We start from the raw sequence: 19194 nt of genomic DNA on the forward strand, positions 1-19194 counted from the left end.
GTCCCAGTCTTACCTAATCATTTTTGTTGCCCTTTTCAGAACCTTTTCCAATATATCTTTTTTGAGATGGGGCAACCACATCTACACGCAGTATCCAAGATGTGGGCATACCATGGATTTATATAGAGGCAATATGATATTTTCTGTTCATTACCTATCCCTTTCTTAATGATTCCCAACATTTTGTTTGTTTTTTTGACTGCAGCTGCATGTTGAGTGGATGTTTTCAGAGAATCCACAATGACTCCAAGATCTCTTTCTTGAGTGGTAACAGCTAATTTAGGCCACATCATTTTATATGTATCGTTGGGATTATGTTTTCCAATGTGCATTATTTTGCATTTATCAACATTGAATTTCATCTGCCATTTTGTTGCCCAGTCACCCAGTTTTGTGAGATCCTTTTGTAGGTCTTCACAGTCTGCTTGGGACTTAACTATCTTGAGTAGTTTTGTATCATCTGCAAATTTTGCCACCTCACTGTTTACCCCTTTTCCCAGATCATATATGAATATGTTGAATAGGACTGAACCCAGTATACCCTGGGGGACACCACTATTTACCTCTTTCCATTCTGAAAACTGACCATTTATTCCTACCCTTTGTTTCCTATCTTTTAATCAGTTACTGATCCATGAGAGGACCTTCCCTCTTAGCCCATGATAGCATACTTTGCTTAAGAACCTTAGGGAGGGACCTTGTCAAAGACTTTCTGAAAATCTAATTACACTATATATATGTGTTTGGAGAGGCTGGGCGCAAGTGCTGGAAGCTTTCTAGATTTGTGGGGCAGGGGGCACCAGTGCCTGGACCATGGCCCCTGCCCCCTGCTCCACCCCAAGGCCCCACCCCAGCTCAGCCTCCTCCCCGCGAGGCCCCATCCACACTCCACCCCTGCTTCCCCAGAGGCCCTGCTCGGCCTCTCCACTTACCGAGGCTTTGCCCCCCGCCCACTCTGCCTCTTTCTGTCCCCACTTTGCTTCTTCCCCTGAGGCCCCCCTGCCTGCCACTCCCATCTCTCCACCCCTCTCCCAAGCTCCCCTCACCTCTCACTCCATTCTGCCTCCTCCTGCCATAAAGGTGAGTGACTGGGGGGGAGAGGGCAGATAGGAGCAAGCGGCAGGCAAGGAGGCCTCAAGGGAAGAGGTGGAGCGGGTGCGGGGGTGACGCGCCAAAGGCAGTGGGCCAGCGTGCCTCCAAAGGGAGGTACGCCACATCCAGCATTTCTTAGCCTCCCCAAAGCACTTATACCGGCTGCCCATAGGCTGTAGCCTGCACTCCTCTCTGCAACCGGCCTGCTTTTTGGGCCCTGCCACCTTATGGCACTAGCCAAGAGCAGCTGTTGAACTCAGGCTGCCTAAGTAGTGCTAGTCCTTCAGCCGTCTTCTGCATGGGGTGAAGCCACCCTGCGTGAATAAAGGATACTGCCGCCCCAAATGGACTGTGCTGGCATACTGTGAGAGCTGTAGGTGAGGGCCAGTTATTTAGGCAAGTACTTCACTATGTGCTAGAAAGTGTTCTGCAGTAACGGCTTGTCTACATTACCCGCTGGATTGACGGACAGCAATTGATCCAGCGGGGGTTGATTTATCGCGTCTAGTCTAGATGCAATAAATCGACCGCCGAGTGCTCTCCCGTCAACTCCGGTACTCCACCAGGGTGAGAGGAACAGACGGGAGAGCGGGAGTCGACGGGAGAGTGTCAGCCGTAGAAGTAGATCTAAGTACGTTGACTTCAGCTACGTTATTCACGTAGCTGATGTTACATAACTTAGATCGATTCCACCCCCTCCAATGTAGACCAGGCCTGCGTGTTGTAAAAAATAATCACAGTAACCTGGTAAATCCTGACAGCCACTACTGTTAAATTGTGGGAGGACGGTGGGGAGAGAGAGACAATCCCTGGCAGGGCTGTGCGTGCAGCTCGGTGACCTTTTTTTCAGCAAATAATGAATTTGCTGAAAGAAAAAATGTAGTTTCGGGTGACCCAACCCTTTTTGCAAATTTATGTCGAGTTCACTGAATTGGTTCATTGAACTGACAAAAATAGACGTGTTTTTAGAAATGGCTCAACTGCATAGTGTGTTTTGACCCAGCTCAGACTTTTTGATTCACTGAAAATTTCCACCCAAAATGAAATATTTTTCCAATTATTCAGCATTGCCAGCAAACCAAAAACAGCAGTATTCACCCAGCTCTTGTTATGGGGGTGTAGGGTTTCAATGTTTCACCATAGAGGTAAAGACGCTGAGTTTCTTTTGTTGAGCTAAACATGCTGAGCTAGCCTTCATGCCCTCATGCCACAAGTGCTCACCCCACTCTGGCACAAGTCCCAGTAGCGCTAATAGCACTAATAGGGCATGTGTCCAAGGGCTTATAGCTGGATAATCTGGAGCTGCCACATTCTAGGGGACAGTAGTTTTGTTGCCAGGCTAGGCACAGGAAGTGACAGAGAGTGAGAGAGACTTGGATGGTTAATTGCTACTGTTTGCAAGGCTATTAAAGTTTGGGCTGTACTAAAATGGCCATGCAGGCTGTGTTCGTTGCCCGTCCTTTTAGCTGTGGGATAATGACTTCATACAGATTGACCACACACACAGGGCTCTGATAGCCCATGAGGCTAACAGAGCCTATGTATTGATGCTTCATTTTCTTCATTTCCAGCTTTATCAACCAGGATTATTGAGAGGATATTCAGTGGAGCAGTGGTGAGGTAAGGTATAGCACCCTGGCTGGAGAATTAAATGGAGAAATGGAAGGAAGCAAAAACTAGAACAGGAATCCTGTCAGCCTTAGGTAGAAATGCAAGGTACTCTGATACATTCCCCATCCCATTGAGAGGGCAAGGTGCTAGCGTTTCTGTCACAGGATAGTGCCAGTCTGAAAAGGAAGAGAGGGACCGGTGGGTGATTTTAAAAATAAATAAAACCCTGTCAAATTAGCACAGTTCCCAAACGCATCGCTGTGGGCCACAGGAGAGGGGACAGGTGCGTACACTTCATGTATGTGTGTGTCTCCTAGTCCTACAAGAGTGTCAGTGTCAGGCAGCTGGAGAGCACAATTACAAAAGCTCCTTTAAAATAAAATCTCCTAAATGTTTTAGGGGGAAGTACTTCAAAATCAACTTCGTCTTTGCAGTGACAGTAGGACTGCGAATGCAGTATCTGCTCTCAGGAGCACTTCTCCCCCCTAAGCAAGTTCAGGTATGGGAGGGGCCGACCAATACTAACACACTCCTACTGGCCTAAAAGAACAAGCATGAGTGTTTTCCAGGTGTATGAAAATTCCCAACTCGCTCCCCAGAGGGTGTTTTGACTGTGCTTTTGGCTGTGTGTTCATGTTATAATTTAGAAGGTGCTTTGGGTCTTTCAGAGGCAATGAAGCGCAGAAAGAGGGACAGCTGAGCTATGCAGATTTCGTGTGGCTCCTCATTGCTGAAGAAGACAAAAGGAGCCCCACAAGGTAGGACTTCTAGGAAGGGTGTGGAGAGACACATGCAGAAAGCTCATGGGATTACAGGAGACTGGGACCTTCTCGTTAGTGCAAAGGCTGTGAACCAGGATGAGCCTGGCTTGCGGTGGGAGGTAAGGCATTGACTTGCTGGATCACCCTGCACAGATAACTTGCCTTTGCCAGTGGAAAACTGGGTAAAAACAGACTTTTTACTTTTAAAGTGACCTTTTCTCTTGCCCCTGGATTTTATCGGTGGTCACAAAACTTCCTACCACATCCCACTCTGTCCCTTGCCCCATGTTTGCCTAAGGATACATGCAGGGAGCAGGGCTGAGGAGGTGAGAGAAGCTTTCATTTGTTTGCTCCATGCCATCATCACCACCAGCAGGCAGGCCCTGCTGCTGGCCTCAGCACGACTTATGCCTGGCCAGAGGACAGGGCCCCTGGCTGCCCCATGTCCCAGCACCCCTCCAAGGGTAAGGGAAGGCCACTACCTGAGCCATAACAGCAGTGGATGCTCCCAACTGCCTACTGAAGGCGCCCCTCCCCCCCCCCCCCCCCCCCAGCAAGGTTTAGGCTGAAGTGGCTGTAGCTTCACCCCCAGCTGCCAAATTCAGTGCCTCCTGTTTCACCTTCCTCAGCAGGGCCCTTCCTCACCTTGCCTGCATGGAGGACTATGTGCAAACGCTGCCAGCCGGCATGGGGCCTCCAGCCATCATGGAGCTCCCAAGTTGCAGGGAGGCAGGCAGAGCTCTCTCTGGCATGGAGGCTGCTGCGCAGGACGGGGTGGAGGACCTGGGCACCAGCAAACCATTTTGCTTCCCCACATGACTGTCCAGCCCCTACATGCCTATATCACCCCAGAAAAGCTCCTCTCACTTGAGCTCTCTCCTAATATCATATAAGGATATGATCACAGCTTGCGGTGGATGCCAGCTTTCTTCTGCCGCCAGGTCAGCATCCAGCTGGTGGCAGCAGTGCCTGGCAGGAGGGCTGCCAACCACAATCCATCCCTCTGGCTGTGAAGTGAGTGAGCTTGAGGGCTTTGGCAACCAGTGCGTTCCAGACACCCTTGTCCAATAATGCATGTGCCTCTTTCGCAGGATTGAGTGCCACTCCTGTTCTTGCCACACCCTGGGGAAGAGGAGGTGGCAGGAAAGCACAGACCGAGAATGGGGCATAGCTCCATCCCAGAGTGTTATACAAACGTTGTCAATGTGGTGTTAAAGAGCTGCACTAATCTAAGGAACATGTGTTGCTGTCTCAGTGATTTTCCCTGAGCAGAGGTCCCTGACTTTTGGGGTTCTGATGTGTGTTGATTTTTTAGGGATGCTGCTTATCAGAGAGGTGTTTCCTGCAGTGATTTGTACACTGTTAGTATAGGTCAGTGACTTGGGTGAGTGGGAAGGAGGTGGTAAAAAAGAGGGAGACTCAGTAGGATGCTGCTAGAACAGAAAAGTTCCCCTGACTGCCACCACTCCACTGCCCTCCTGCCAGATACTTGCCTAGTACTGACTCAGTTATAGAAACAATGAGGGTATGGGACATGCCTTTCAGAACTGGGATTACATATTGTGGTGAATGGCTGGGGGGAACATGACAAAAATTGCAATCCAGTGGTCCACTGATTCCATGCACTTGGCAGATGTGTGAACTAGCAGGTGTGGAAGAATACTACAAAGCCTATCCTTGCATTCCCCTCTCCAGTGGCCTGCCACTCACACAGAATCACTGAATTGTTTAGGACAGTGACTGGAGAGGGGGAGTAAAAACTGGAGTCCCATCAGTCCTGCCCCTGGCCTGTCTGTAGCTAAAGCCACAGCAGTTATTTGAGAGCTTTGCCTTTTGCATAAAAGAGCACAGAGAACTATTTTAAACATTCCAGGCCTGCTTTAGCTCCTGCCAGGGGTTTTCCAGAGATAGTCAATAGCCCAAGTGTAGGGATCACCGCAGGCAATTAGCCTGTTTGGACAACCCCACCTTTGACTAGGGAGCAGTGCCCATACCCCAGGACACAGCAAACACAGAATACTGGGCCTTTGCTGGGAAACATAGGCCCAAGTACATTCATTAATACCAGTCACTGTGCTTCCCCTCCATTGTGCAGACACCAAACCTACTGAGTAAACTGACCCCTGTAGTGCTCAGGGCAGAAGCAGCAGGATCTGCCTCTAGCTGACTTATACAGAGAGGTTACTTTAACTGGTGCTTGGTTAGCGCTGCCCAAACCCCTAGAAGCTGCTCCAGCCCCCTCCCCATCATCAGCACTGAAGGCCAGTTGAAGAATAGGGAAATGCCTACCCCTGAGTAATTGAGGGTATTGTCAGACTCTGCTTTTACTTTGCAATTCATGGTGAATGTGGTACAGGACAGAGGACCTTGCACTGCGCCGATCTCTGGTGGCTAAGATAATATTGCTGGTTTCTGCAATGCTGCCAACGTGAAAAGACTAATTCTCTTCTTCTTCCTTAGTATCGAATACTGGTTCCGCTGCCTGGATTTGGACGGAGACGGCGTGCTGTCTATGTATGAACTGGAGTATTTTTATGAGGAACAGTGTGAGAGGATGGAAGCGATGGGCATCGAGCCATTGCCATTCCATGACTTACTGTGCCAAATGCTCGACCTGGTGAAGCCAGACGGTGATGGTAAGAGCTGCTGTAAACCCCAGCCTGTTGGAGGTGTTTAGTGAGGCCTATGCTCACTCTGTTTTTATTTTAAGAGCTCATTTGGGTTCGCTCCCCACTACGCCTACGTGGCCCATGTCCGTGCTAAGTGGTTGGACATGGGGGAGGAGAAGGTTGCTTGCACATCCCTGCACAAGCGGTAACAATCAAGCCCCAAGGAGTAAGGGGTTTATGGTGACTAACTCTTGCTAGATTAACAGGGCTACCTTTTTAATTTCTGATTTATAACAAGGAGGAGATGGGCTACAGCCTGCTCATGTCATGCCATGCCATGCCATGTATCATAGATTAGGGCAAACACATAATAGAGAGAGAAAAAAAACCAACAGAAATTCTCCTCTGACACTGCTGAGAGAAGTATGACAGCCCATTAACCCCACAATGAAATAGTCCATTAGGTAGGAGTGGCAGAAAGGCAATGCTGACATTTCATAAGCTCTGTACCAAATGAGTCAGGCCTGGTGGTTGAGTGTCTAAAGCTCCGTAAGGCCAGGTTCTGGACAGGGCCTGTGCGCCTGGCTCTACAGAGAGGGGGATTGCCCCAGCCAGGCTGCAGGGCACCTGTGGAGCCATTCTTGGCTACTAGGCAGCACCAATGCCACCCCCCCACACACACAGGTGGTTCTGGCACTATCCTCACCCACACAAAGGGCCTGTGCAGAGCTGAGCTATGAGCTCTGCAGGTGGTGCACACTGCCTGCACAGTCCCACTCTGTCACCACTCAGACATGGCACTGCCTGGGGCTCTACCCCATCCTTTTCTTCATTGGCAGTGGAAGGGCCATTGCTACCCTCGGCCTTTTTGCCCATAGCCTCCCTTCTGCAGGTTGTGCCCAAAACTCTGGGCTTCAAACCCTTCCAGACCTTCCACAGGTCTTTCCCCCTCTGCAACGAGCATTCCAGCTGCCTCTACTGCCTCAGAGTGTTCCATGTCCCATCAAACTGTACGGTTTGCTCCAGATTCCAGAGCAGATCAAAGAAGCTGAAGGAGGACAGACATAAGCTGCTCCTTATGGAGTGTTCCCTGAGACCATGGGATCTGATTCCCCCCATACATAGGCCTCAGCCTCTCAGTGTTCCAGAGACAACTTCAGTTCCAGCAAGCAAAACCCAAGGGACAACTTCTGAAGCCTCCAAACATTCTAAGCAGAAGAGATCTCAGTTTCCCGATAACCAGTCTAAGCACAGGGAAATTCACCCCAGAGTCCAGGGACTAAGGAGACCTCACATCCCTCTCCAGGTACTGCTGAGGCTTCTGCTTCTTCTGGCTCCATCAGAAAGGTCTACCAAGCACTCCACATACCGAGAAGTCTCTTGGCAAGCAACCCCACCCAGCTCTGGCTTCTGTATCTTCAGAGCCCTCCGAACACGGGGACTCCTCAAAGAAAGCACTGGCCCCAACTTTGGCATCCTCTGAGGCAAATAGCCATAAGGAGCATGTGGACCACATATCCATGTGGTCTCTGGTACCAATTGACTCACCTTACCTCAAGGACTACTGCCCTGGATCACCGGTTCCATCCTCTTTCATCTCACAAAGACCTCTGTGTGACAGAGGAGCATGAATCCCCTCTACTAAGAGGTATGGGGAGGATGTCACTGTCGGTATTGATCTATCCGCCTGTACAACCTACCAGTCAGTATTAGTGCATCCTCCCACAAAAGCTCAGCCACTGGTCCTGACTCGGATACCAGCACCTACTCGGATGCTGGTACTGACATCACTAGCCTGTCTATTGGACACAGGGGTTGTTACATCTTCAGAATATGACATCTCCATCCAAGATTCAGCCACCTTCTCTTTCCAGTCTCCCTCCCTGTATCCTGGTGATGATGGTCTGGAAACTAGCCCCGCCAACCTTCGCAGGAGCATGCTTGGAGTCCCGCTCCCTTTCCATACCCTGACCACAATGAGTTTTCTGGAATCCTGGGGCCCTCCCTGGTTCTACAGCGTACCCTTACATACAAGGGCCCATCAGCAGAAGCAGCCTTCAGTACCCAGGGAGCCCCTTCACTATGGAGCATCCCAAACATCCTCAAGGAGACTTTGAGGAGGACCAGTAGCTAAGAGCAGAGGAGGAAGCACCTCCTTCCAACAAATAATCCTCATCATCTCTGTATGAAGCAGTTATGCCCCCTCCACCATCCCATGCGGATTATTTTAGATTGTTCCAGGACCTGATGAAGAGGGTGGCCAAGACTCTACAGATTGCCCTGAAAGAGATACAAGAGTCCTAACACACTCTGGCGGATATCCTCCACACCACATCTCAAGGTAAACTAGTGCTGCCTATTCATGACATCCTCTTGCCTGCCAGATTTATGGCCTGGCGACACCTGTCACCATCCCACCCAAGTGCAAGAGGGCTGACAAAAAATACTATGTTCCAGCCAAGGGCTCTGAATATCCTTTCTTCTCACCCTACCACCCATTTCCTGTGGTCGACGTGTGGTCAATGAAAGGAGCAGACACCACCAGGCAAAATCAGCTCCTCATGATAAAGAGCTCAAGTGCATTGATCTTCTTGGAAGCAAGAGCTATTTCTTGGCTGTGGTACAGTTCAGTGTCACCAACTATCACTCCTTGTTGGCAAAGTACTATTACACCAATTACACCAAATTTGCACAATTTATTGACTATCTGCCACAGGACCAGAAGGACCAATTTCAAGCCCCCATCTCTGAGGGACAGACAAGAGAATGAAGGGATTTTCTCTCTCCATACACACAGACTATCTAAAATGGGTCTCAGGATGCAGCTTAGCATGTTACAAGGCTTCTGGAATGCACTCTCATCCTAGGGCGCTGGCCCATTCCACCAGAGCTAAATCCATTTCAGTAGCACTGCTTAAAAACATACCCATTATAGACATTTGCAAAGCTGCCACTTGGTCATCTGTGCACACTTTTTCATGTTATTCATATCTCCAGCTAAAATACAGCCTTAGGTGAGGCTGTTCTCTGAACTCATCTCCGCAGCACCCTTCTCCGTAATCAAGGTACTGCTTGGGAGTCACCTAACGTGGAGCCCCCACAGGGACAAAAACACAAAGAAAGGGAGGTAACTAACTTTGTACAGTAACTGGAGTTCTTCAAGATTTGTCCTTCTCTGGGTACTCCACTACCCGCCTTCTTTCCCCTCCACCTCAGAGTACTTTGTATGTCGTTGAGAAGGAACTTGACTGGCAGCAGGTCTGCCCCACCCTATAGACCTTTGGTCTGGACCTGCAGACACAGCTTAAGAAAAGTTTCCAATCAAAGGCAAACCGGTGCGCAGCCACCTAATATGGAGCACCTATAGGGACAAAAACATCTCAAACAATTCCAGTTACTGTATGAGGTGAGTAACCTCTCCTTTTCCTTAGCCTAGCTAAAATGTCTCACAAATTGCCTTTGTGCAAAACCTCTCTGGGAGGGGTGGAAAAGTCAACCATGAGATCAACAGAAGCAGTTTAACCCATTTGGTAAGCCCTGTAGGTGGTGAACTGGCCTTCACTAGCTCCTTACCCGTCTCTATTAACCCATTAGCAAATGGGTTAACTTGCTTTTGCTGACCTTATGGATGACTTGTGCTACTGTAGGCCTGGGTGACAAGCAAAAACACACCCCCAAGAGAAAGTTTAGGCACAGCACTACAATCCAAGACCTGGTGTAAATTCTTGAGTTCATAGGTTTTACGGCTTGAAGGGAACATTATGACCGTCAAATCGGACCTCCTGCATTGCATGGGCTATGGCATGTCACCAGGCCCCTGGACTCTAGCTCAGCTGGATGCTCTCTCTTTTAGAAAGAGACATTTAATCTTCATTTAAAGTTTTCAAGTGATGGCGAATCCCCCCCCCCCCCCCCCCACACACACATCCAATTAAATGATGGATTACCTGGTGGTTGTAATATATATTTCAAATATTATTTAGATTCAGTCTTGCTTAACCGGGGGGAGGAGGGAGGGTGAATTAAAAAGGTCCGTTGTAGGTTAAGATGGGGATCAAAGTATAGCCGGTATTGGAAGGTTCACTGCAAAACTGCACCTTCAAATCACCTTTACAGTTGAAGTAGCTTCTGTTCAGATTTCCCTCAGCGGCTTGTCCTGCAATGGAGCGATCTGGCTGAGGTAACCATGATGATTGCCTGATTTTAATCAACACAATGAGAGGAACAATGTGTAACGTTTTGGACCATGCCAAAGAAAAGAACCTTACACCAAACAGCAGGGCAGAAGCCACATACATTGAGGGGACTGGATAATGTCCTTCTGCAAGATGATCGCCCAGCAACACGTGTTTCTAAAGCACTGACTAAAACACAACAGAACTGTGCTCAGATTGAAAAAGCAATGCTGGCCATTGTTTTTGGTTGGGATGAGTTTCATGAGTATATGTATGAGCAAAAATTGGTCAAAGTGGAACCTGTAGGAAGCCCTAGCACAAAAAACAGACTGCAAAACACCATCTGGACTTCAGCCAATTATCCTGGAATTGCAAAAAATCAGTAAATGGGAAATACAGGCCTGTTTACAGCAATAGCCTGTCAATAAATATGACTCAAGTACTACCCATTACTGACGCTATCTGATAAGCTCCCACAGGAAACACAAAAATAGCCCAATCTTACTACAGCCTGAGTCAATAATTCTACTGGAAGAACCCAGATACCTCTAATCATAAAACCATATTAGGACCAATGAAATGAAGTTGCTGCACATGCTGGCATGCTCTACAAGGGCCAGTGTGTCATGCAATATGGGGATTATAGTGCTATTTATTACATAGCACCTGTCTGGGTCTTGAGTAACGTAAGAACACAGTCCAAGATGTGCTCTTTTAGACAGGCATGAATGCTGTGTGAAATCTGCATATAGGAAGCAGAATGCAAAACAACCACGGAAGCCATATGAGATGCCTCCTCGTCCTTGGTCAACGCTAGACACAGATCGATTTGCTTGTCTAATAAATGGGCATTGGCAGCCTGAAAAAACAACACACGCTAGTGGTATTATCCTAAATTAGAAAAGACCTGTGCTAAATGGGTCCTGTCATGAATATAGGGGGAAGGGTAGCAACCTTTATGTATGCAGTAGCATAAAATCCCTCCTAGGCAGCTGTACTGGATTGCCTTACCTGTAAGGGGTTAAGCAGTTCAAATAATCTAGTTGGCACCTGACCAGAAGGACCAATGACAAAAGAAGATACTTTCAAATTGGGGTGGGAGGATTTTTTATTGTTCTCTTTTGTTGTTCCCTCTCCGGAGGGAGAAGCCAAGCAAGTACAATATCTCCTGAAAATATACCTGGAATAAGCCATCTAAAACCACAGGAATTGTAAGTAGGACAAGGAAATGCATTAGGTTATCTTTTGTTTGGGCTTGTGAATGTTCCTATGCTACAGAGGTAGTTTTATTCCTGTTTTTGTAACTGTGAAGCTGAGCCCAGAGGGGAATCCTCTGTGTTTTAAATCTTGTTATTACCCTGTAAAGTTACCTTCCATCCTGATTTTGCAGGTGTGATTCTTATTTTTTTTACTTAAAAGTTCTTCTTTTAAGAACCTGATTAATTTCAGTGTCCTGAAGACAAAGGGTCTGGGCTGTTCTCACATTGCTGAGGCAACTGGTTGGTATATTATTCACAAGCCTCCCCAGGAAAGGGGGTGAAGGGATTTCAAGTGATCCTTCCCTGAATTTTTGTGTAAATCACTTGATGGTGGCAGCAATACTGTCAGAGGACAAGGGAAGGAATTTGTGCCTTGGGAAAGTTTTAACCTAAGCTGGTAGAATATAAGACAAGGGGGTCTTTCATGCAGGTCCCCACATCTGAACCCCAGAGTTCAGAGTGGGGGGGATGACCCCGACAGGTCGTATCACTCACTAATTAAGAACGTGCTACTAAAATAACTTGTGCTCTTTCTGCAGGAAGGGTGATGCTGCGAGACCTGAAGAGATGCAGAATGGCTCATGTATTCTACAACACCTTCTTTAACTTAGAAAAGTACCTGGACAATGAACAGCGGGATCCGTTTGCAATACAGAAGGTATAAAGCAAGGTCTCCAAACATTGCTGCCCCAAAACTATTTTTAGGGACAGTGAAGTTTGGCTTGTTGTAGAGAAAAGCAGCAGATATGGAAAGAGGCTGGAACGAAAACAGCGTGCTGTAGGAAACAGGTGCTGTATGGGCATGAACATAATAGTGTCCAGCGGCTGGCCACACCAATTCCCATTCCCATCCGGCAGTGTATCCCCTAAGCAGTAGGCTGGGAACTGCTTCTCTACGGCCTTGAAGACAGACTTCTTGGTCTTGTCCAATGCATCTTTTTGATGGGCACTCCATCCACCACACCCATTCTCTGGCAACAGAAACAAAATGTAGCTCATTCATGTACAGCAGTGGTTACCATCCTGTCGATTGCAATCAACTTGTTGAGCCTGGGGCTCCCAGTCAATTGCGATCTCCGGTGGTGTAGTGGGGCTGCTGCTAAGGCAGGCTCCCTGCCACAGCCCCACGCTGCTCCCAGAAGCAGCCAGCACAGCCCCGGGGGGCAGGCAGGGGTCTCCGCATGCTGCTTCTGCCTGCAAGCACCACCCCCACAGCTCCCATTGGTGGGGACCTGTGGTGAATGGGAGCTGTGTGGGTGGTGCCTGAGAAAGGGGCAGTACGCAGAGCCATGTGCCCCCCTTCCAGGGGCCGCAGAGGTGCGTTGGCCCCTTCCGGGAGCGGCGTGGGGCCGGGGCAGGCAGGGGGCCTGCCTTAACCTCACTGCACCGCCTGTGGTAAGTACTGCCCAGCAGGAGGCCACACCCCCAGCCCTGAGCCCCCTTCCAGAGCCAGCACCCCAAGGCCCTGCCCCAGCCCTGACCTCCCCTCCCAGAGCCAGCACCCCATACATCCTCCTGCACCCCAACCCCCTGGGCCCCAGCTGATCCCCCTCCTACACCCAAACACCCTCCCAGAGCTTGCACCCCTCACAACTTCCTGCCCCAGCCCGATGAAAGTGAGTGAGGGTTGGGGAGAGTGAGCAACGGAGAGAGAGGAGAATGGAATGAGTGGGGCAGGGCTTTGGGGAAGGGGCAGAGTAGATCCTGGGTTGCCCTTAAATTCAAAAAGTGATCTTGAGCATAAAAAGGTTGGAGACCACTGATGTACAGGGTTTGGGTATAAGGGCCAAATTCCAAGTGTTTGCCCTGCCCATTGCTGGCAGAGAGTTGGTTTGCTGGACTGACAGGCAAGCAGGTAGCCCTGCCCCTCACTGCATTCATTGTCTCCGCTGTCCACTTGAATGCTCAGTATCAGCACCTTCTGAATTTTCTGCTGTACTCAGCTTACATTTCCCCTAACTTAAAAAAAACAACCCTTTGACAGGCAGCTTGTAGCAACAAGCCTACACAGTTCATTTTCAGATTTCTGCCACGGGTTGGGTTTCAGTTTACAGTGTCTTGGTGTAAATCATTAGTAGAAATTGTCAACCTTAATAAAAAATGTTTTTGGAGGAGAGATAGGAGGGAGTCTTGTCTTTCAGTACCCATTGGTCAAATAACCCCAAATTTGGATCCAACTAGGTTTGTCAATTAATCGCCATTAACTCAAGTGAATAACGTAAAACTAAGTAACTAGATTTTAAAAATAATCCTGATTAGTCAGTTTTAATTGCACTGTTAATAATAGAATACCACTTTAAATTATAAATGTTTTTGGATGTTTTTCTACATTTTCAAATATACTGATTTCAATTACAACAACAGAATACTAAGTGTACAGGACTCACTTTATAGTACAACAGTGCCATGTGAACACCTACTCTCATTTTCAGGTGACATTGTAAATAAGAAGCAGGCAGCATTACCTCCCATAAATATAAACAAACTTGTTTGTCTTAGCGATTGGCTGAACAAGAAGTAGGACTGAGTGGACTTGTAGGCTCTAAAGTTTTACATTGTTTTCTTTTTGAGTGTAGTTATGTAACAAAAATATTAATTCTACATTTGTAAGTTGCACTTTCACCATAAAGAGATTGCACTACAGTACTTGTATGAGGTGAACTGAAAAATACTATTTCTTTAGCTTGCTTTTTTACAATGCAAATATTTGTAATAACAAATATAAAGTTGTCATAACTATAAAGGGAAGGGTAACATCCCTCCTGGCCAGAGACTCCAAAATCCTTTTACCTGTAAAGGGTTAAGAAGCTCAGGTAACCTGGCTGACACCTGACCCAAAGGACCAATAAGGGGACAAGATACTTTCAAATCTTGGTGGGGGGAAGGCTTTTGTTTGTGCTCTTTGTTTTGGGGGGAGTTCGCTCTTGGGACTAAGAGGGACCAGACATCAATCCATGCTCTCCAAATCTTTCTGAACAAGTCTCTCATATTTCAAACTTGTAAGTACAGCCAGGCAAGGCGTGTTAGTTTTATCTTTGTTTTCTCAACTTGTAAATGTACCTTTTGCTAGGATGTTTACCTCTATTTGCTGTAACTTTGAACCTAAGGCTAGAGGGGGTTCCTCTGGGCTCTTTAAGTTTGATTACCCTGTAAAGTTATTTTTCAACCTGATTTTACAGAGATGATTTTGACCTTTTTCTTTAATTAAAAGCCTTTTTTAATAACCTGATTGATTTTTCCTTGTTTTTAGATCCAAGGGGATTGGATCTGGATCCATCAGGAGTTGGTGGGAGAAAGGAGGGGGATGGTTAATTTCTCCTTGTTTTAAGATCCAAGGGGGTTGGATCTGTGTTCACCAGGGAGTTGGTGGAAGAGTCTCTCAAGGCTACCCAGGGAAGGGAGTTAGCCTATTGGGAGTGGTGGCAGCGGACCAGATCTAAGCTGGTAGTTAAGCTTAGAAGTTTTCATGCAGGCCCCCACATCTGTACCCTAAAGTTCAGAGTGGGGAAGAAGCCTTGACAAAAGTGAGCACTGTACGTGTTGTATTCTGTGTTGTAATGTAGAAAACATCCAAAAATATTTATAAATACATTTAAATTGGTATTCTATTATTGTGTAACAGTGTGATTAAAACTGTAATTATTCGCAACTATTTTTTTTAATCGTTTGACAGTCCTAGTAATAACTCCATCACACACACCCTAGGTGTACACCAATTATCAAGGCAAGCCAAGTAGCTGTGCAGAGTTTAGTTCACTTAGAGATGTCCTTTAAACAGAAAGGACTTCCTAATCTTAACTATGATAGAACTGGTCCTTCTTCTAATCTAATGCAAGGGTTTGTTTTGGGCACGTCCTTATCAGTAAGACAGTCTAAATTCCTTCCCATCTGTATTGTCTCTTGCTGTGTGTTTGCACAGCACCTCGCACAACATCTGAAGGCAGTGCACACCCAGGAAGGAGAGGAATTGTGCCATAGTGACCCAGGACTTTGTTACTTCTAGGGCCCACTGCTGCATTGCTACTTGGGGCCAGCATTGTATATTTCTTGAAAAGCTCAGCTAGGGTGAAAGGCATGGCCCAACTCATACATGGAGAGGAGTTCTTTGAGCATATTGCCCCTGTGCACCAAGCTCTGCAAAAGCTGCGTGCTTGGTTGTGGATGCAATGCAAAGGAGTGTCAACATTTTCTAAATCCTGGAATGCTCTGAGAACCAGTCACTAGGCAGAGTTCCCTTGCTCTTACAGTATGTCCTGCCAGAGCAGTTCAGATTTGCAGTTATTCTTACTTGACATTTTTGGAATGTCATTGTTCAAGATGGTTGGCAAAGTATTCCACCTGTGTCCGAGATTTAAAGCCTAATACAAAACATATTTGTTTACTCGGGGCTTTGTTTAAAGAACTTGACCAGTCCATAATTTAAACTGTTTTTCTTTGATTAAGAGACTAAACTTGGATTGAGTTGTTTTCCTTAAGGCATTTTCAAACCCCAACAGTAAGTGTTGCAGAAATGCAGTGTTTGTAGATAGGTGAGAAGCTTTTGCAAAACAAGTTTGTAGATAAGTAAGGACATTCCTATTTAATGTGCTTTTCTGATGTGTTTAGGATGTTGAAAATGATGGACCGGAGCCCTCAGACTGGGACAGATACGCTGCAGAGGAGTATGAGCTTCTTGTTGCTGAAGAATCTGGAAATGAGCAGTTACAAGAAGGGTAGGTGTTGACATTTGCGCAGCTATCTTACATTCAGTAATCCCACACATTTTGTATATCGAAAAACTGCCTTAAACTAGGTCACAGAGGGAGAGAAGGGGAGCATTTGCTTACTTCAGATCAACAGGCAGATACTTAAAGCGAATGCTAGAAGGTAAAAAATAATCTTCATTGTTTGTTTCAGAATAAGAGTATATATGTATTACAGTGCTAGTATAGAAATGCCAGGCAGATAGAAAATGAGACCTTGAAATATTAGTAGAAGATGGCAGTTGTGATCTAAAGGGCATAATCAAAACCAGCTGGATGATTGTCAAAAGTGGAATGTCAGTCTAGATGAGTGACAGGGTGGGTGAGAGAATATATTTTATTGGACCAACTTCTGTAGGTGAAAGAGACAAGCTTTTGAGCTTCCACAGAGCTCTTCTTCAGGTTTGGGAAATGTACTCCCAAGTGTCACAGCTAAATACAAGGTGGAACAGATTGTTTAGCATAAGTAGTTAACACATATTATAAGACATTGGCTCTCAACCTTTCCAGGCTACTGTATCTCTTTCAGGAGTCTGATTTGTCTTGCGTACCCCCAAGTTTTACCTCACTTACAAATTACTTGCTTGCAAAATCAGACATAAAAATACAAAAGTGTCACAGCACACTGTTACTGAAAAATTGCTTATTCTCTCCTTTTTACTATATAATTATAAAATAAATCAATTGGAATATAAATATTGTACTTACATTTCAGTGTATCGTATATAGAGCAGTACAAACAAGTCACTGTATGAAATTTTAGTTTGTACTGACTTCACTTTTTATGTAGCCTGTTGTAAAACTAGGCAAATATCTAGATGAGTTGATGTACACCCTCCCCTCCCCCAGGAAGACCTCCACTTAACCCTGGTTGAGAACCACTGTTGTAAGAGACTCATTCAAGGTGAAGTAGCCAATTAACACCTCTTTAGTCATAGGACAAAAAGGGGGTTAGTGGGGGGGGGGGTTTACAGACTGTTATAATAAACCGTAAATCTAGTCTCTTTATTAAGACCATGATTTTTAGTGTCTAGCAAAGTTATGAATTTAAGATCCCAGGCTCATCTTTTGAAGGTGTTGTGCAGTTTTCCTTTGGGGATGAGGACAAAGAACTCTTTCACAATAATAACATCACCCCCCACAACTATCACCGTCAGTCATAAGAAAAAAGAACCATATGACTGAAGACCCCAACAGTGGATGAAATCTCACACTTGATCATTGCATTGATTGCTTTGGGGGAAAAAATTGACTGAAATCCTTAATCACCACATCCACCACAAGCTCTCCACTGTTGAGAGGACAGCTATATAGTTCCTGATACCTAACCACCAGATAGTGATCAAACAAAGCGGGTGCCATTGTAGTGCTTAGCTGTGCTGACTACATTAATGAGGCCAACTGACCACTCTCCGACACCACTTACTGTAAAGAATTCAGAAGACCTCACACCACAATTCACCCATAAATGTAAGGATATCAAATCCTTCCCCAAACAACTTCAAGGGAAACACTACACCCCCATCCCCAAAGAACCCACACCAGGGACCTGCTACATGCTTCCCAAGATATACAAACAAGGGAACCCAGGCAGACTCATCATATCTGGCCATGGCACGCTTACTGAAAGAATATCAGGACTTAGAGAAATCATCCTCAAACCACTCACCACACACAGGGCCAGCTTCCTCCAAGACAACTGACTTCATCCAGAAACTCCGCAACATTAACAACTCTTTCAGAACATCATCCTTCCCACTATGGATGTCACTTCCCTGTACTCCAACATCCCTCACCATGATGGCATAGCTGCCTGCCTCAAATATCTACAAGACAATGGACAACACTCAGATATCCACCCCAAATACATTGTATACTCATCCATTTCATCCTCATCCATAACAATTTAACACTCAACAACAAACACTTTGTCCAAACCAGAGGAATAGCCATGGGTACTAGGATGGCTCCCCAATTATGCCTAACTCTTCCTGGACCACCTTGAGGAAGTATTTCTGGACAAATGCACCACAAAATCAATTATATACCTGGGATACTTTGATGATATTTTCATCCTCTTGACACGTGGCTTAAACTCCCTCATACAACTACTCCCACCACAACTTCAACAACCACCTGCCATCCATTAAACTCTCTCTGGAACACTCCCACACTCACATCAACTTCGTGGATACTGCGATCACCTTCAACAATGGAACCTTATAGCCAAGAAGTTTTCCAAGTAATACGGCTCATTCTGTATCAGTGACCTGTCCTTTTCATTATTTACCACTCCCACTATCTGTGTCTCATCTGCCAACTTTATCAGTGATTATTTTGTTTTCTTCCAGGTCATTGATAAAAAATATTAAATAGTATAGGGCCGAGAACCAATCCCTGTGGGACGCCACTAGACACACACATGCTCGATGATGATTCCTCTTTTACAATTACATTTTGAGACCTGTCCCAGTTTTTAATCCATTTAATGTGTGCCCTATTCATTTTATATCAGTCTAATTTTTTAATCAAACTGTCATGTGGTACCAAGTCAGCATCTTGCCCAGGAACAAATCATGCTGACAGGCTATCATTATCTGGGTCATCCCATTTACCTTTTTTAAATTATGGTACATTAGCTTTCTTCTAGACCTCTGGAACTTCTCCAGTGTTCCAAGATGTATTGAAAAAAAATATAATAGCACAGAGTGTGCATTGGGCAGCTCTTTAAAACTCTTATATGCAAGTTATATGGACCTGCTAATTTAAAAATATCTATCTTTAATAAGCACTGTTTAACATCCTACTGAGTTACTTTTGGACTTGGTAAGTATTTCATCATCAGTTTTTTCCCCAAATACAGAACAGAAATATTTATTGAACACTTCAGCCTTTTCTACATTATTAGTGACAATTCTACCATTTTCATCTAGTAATGGACCAAT

General features: G+C 46.0%; 1 protein-coding gene across 2 annotated transcripts in view; it reads left to right on the forward strand.

Moving 5' to 3' along the window:
• Window positions 1-19194, forward strand: part of PPP2R3A (protein phosphatase 2 regulatory subunit B''alpha) — a 121112-nt gene that overhangs the window by 93333 nt on the left and 8585 nt on the right. For both annotated transcript variants that reach the window (XM_065410883.1, XM_065410882.1), the window contains exons 8-12: window positions 2664-2712; window positions 3372-3461; window positions 5925-6100; window positions 12047-12165; window positions 16113-16219. In XM_065410883.1, the coding sequence (XP_065266955.1) occupies window positions 2664-2712; window positions 3372-3461; window positions 5925-6100; window positions 12047-12165; window positions 16113-16219 (541 nt within the window). The remainder of the gene's footprint in view (window positions 1-2663; window positions 2713-3371; window positions 3462-5924; window positions 6101-12046; window positions 12166-16112; window positions 16220-19194) is intronic.

The sequence above is a fragment of the Emys orbicularis genome, chromosome 9 (assembly GCF_028017835.1).
Source record: "Emys orbicularis isolate rEmyOrb1 chromosome 9, rEmyOrb1.hap1, whole genome shotgun sequence".
NCBI lineage: Eukaryota > Metazoa > Chordata > Testudines > Emydidae > Emys > Emys orbicularis.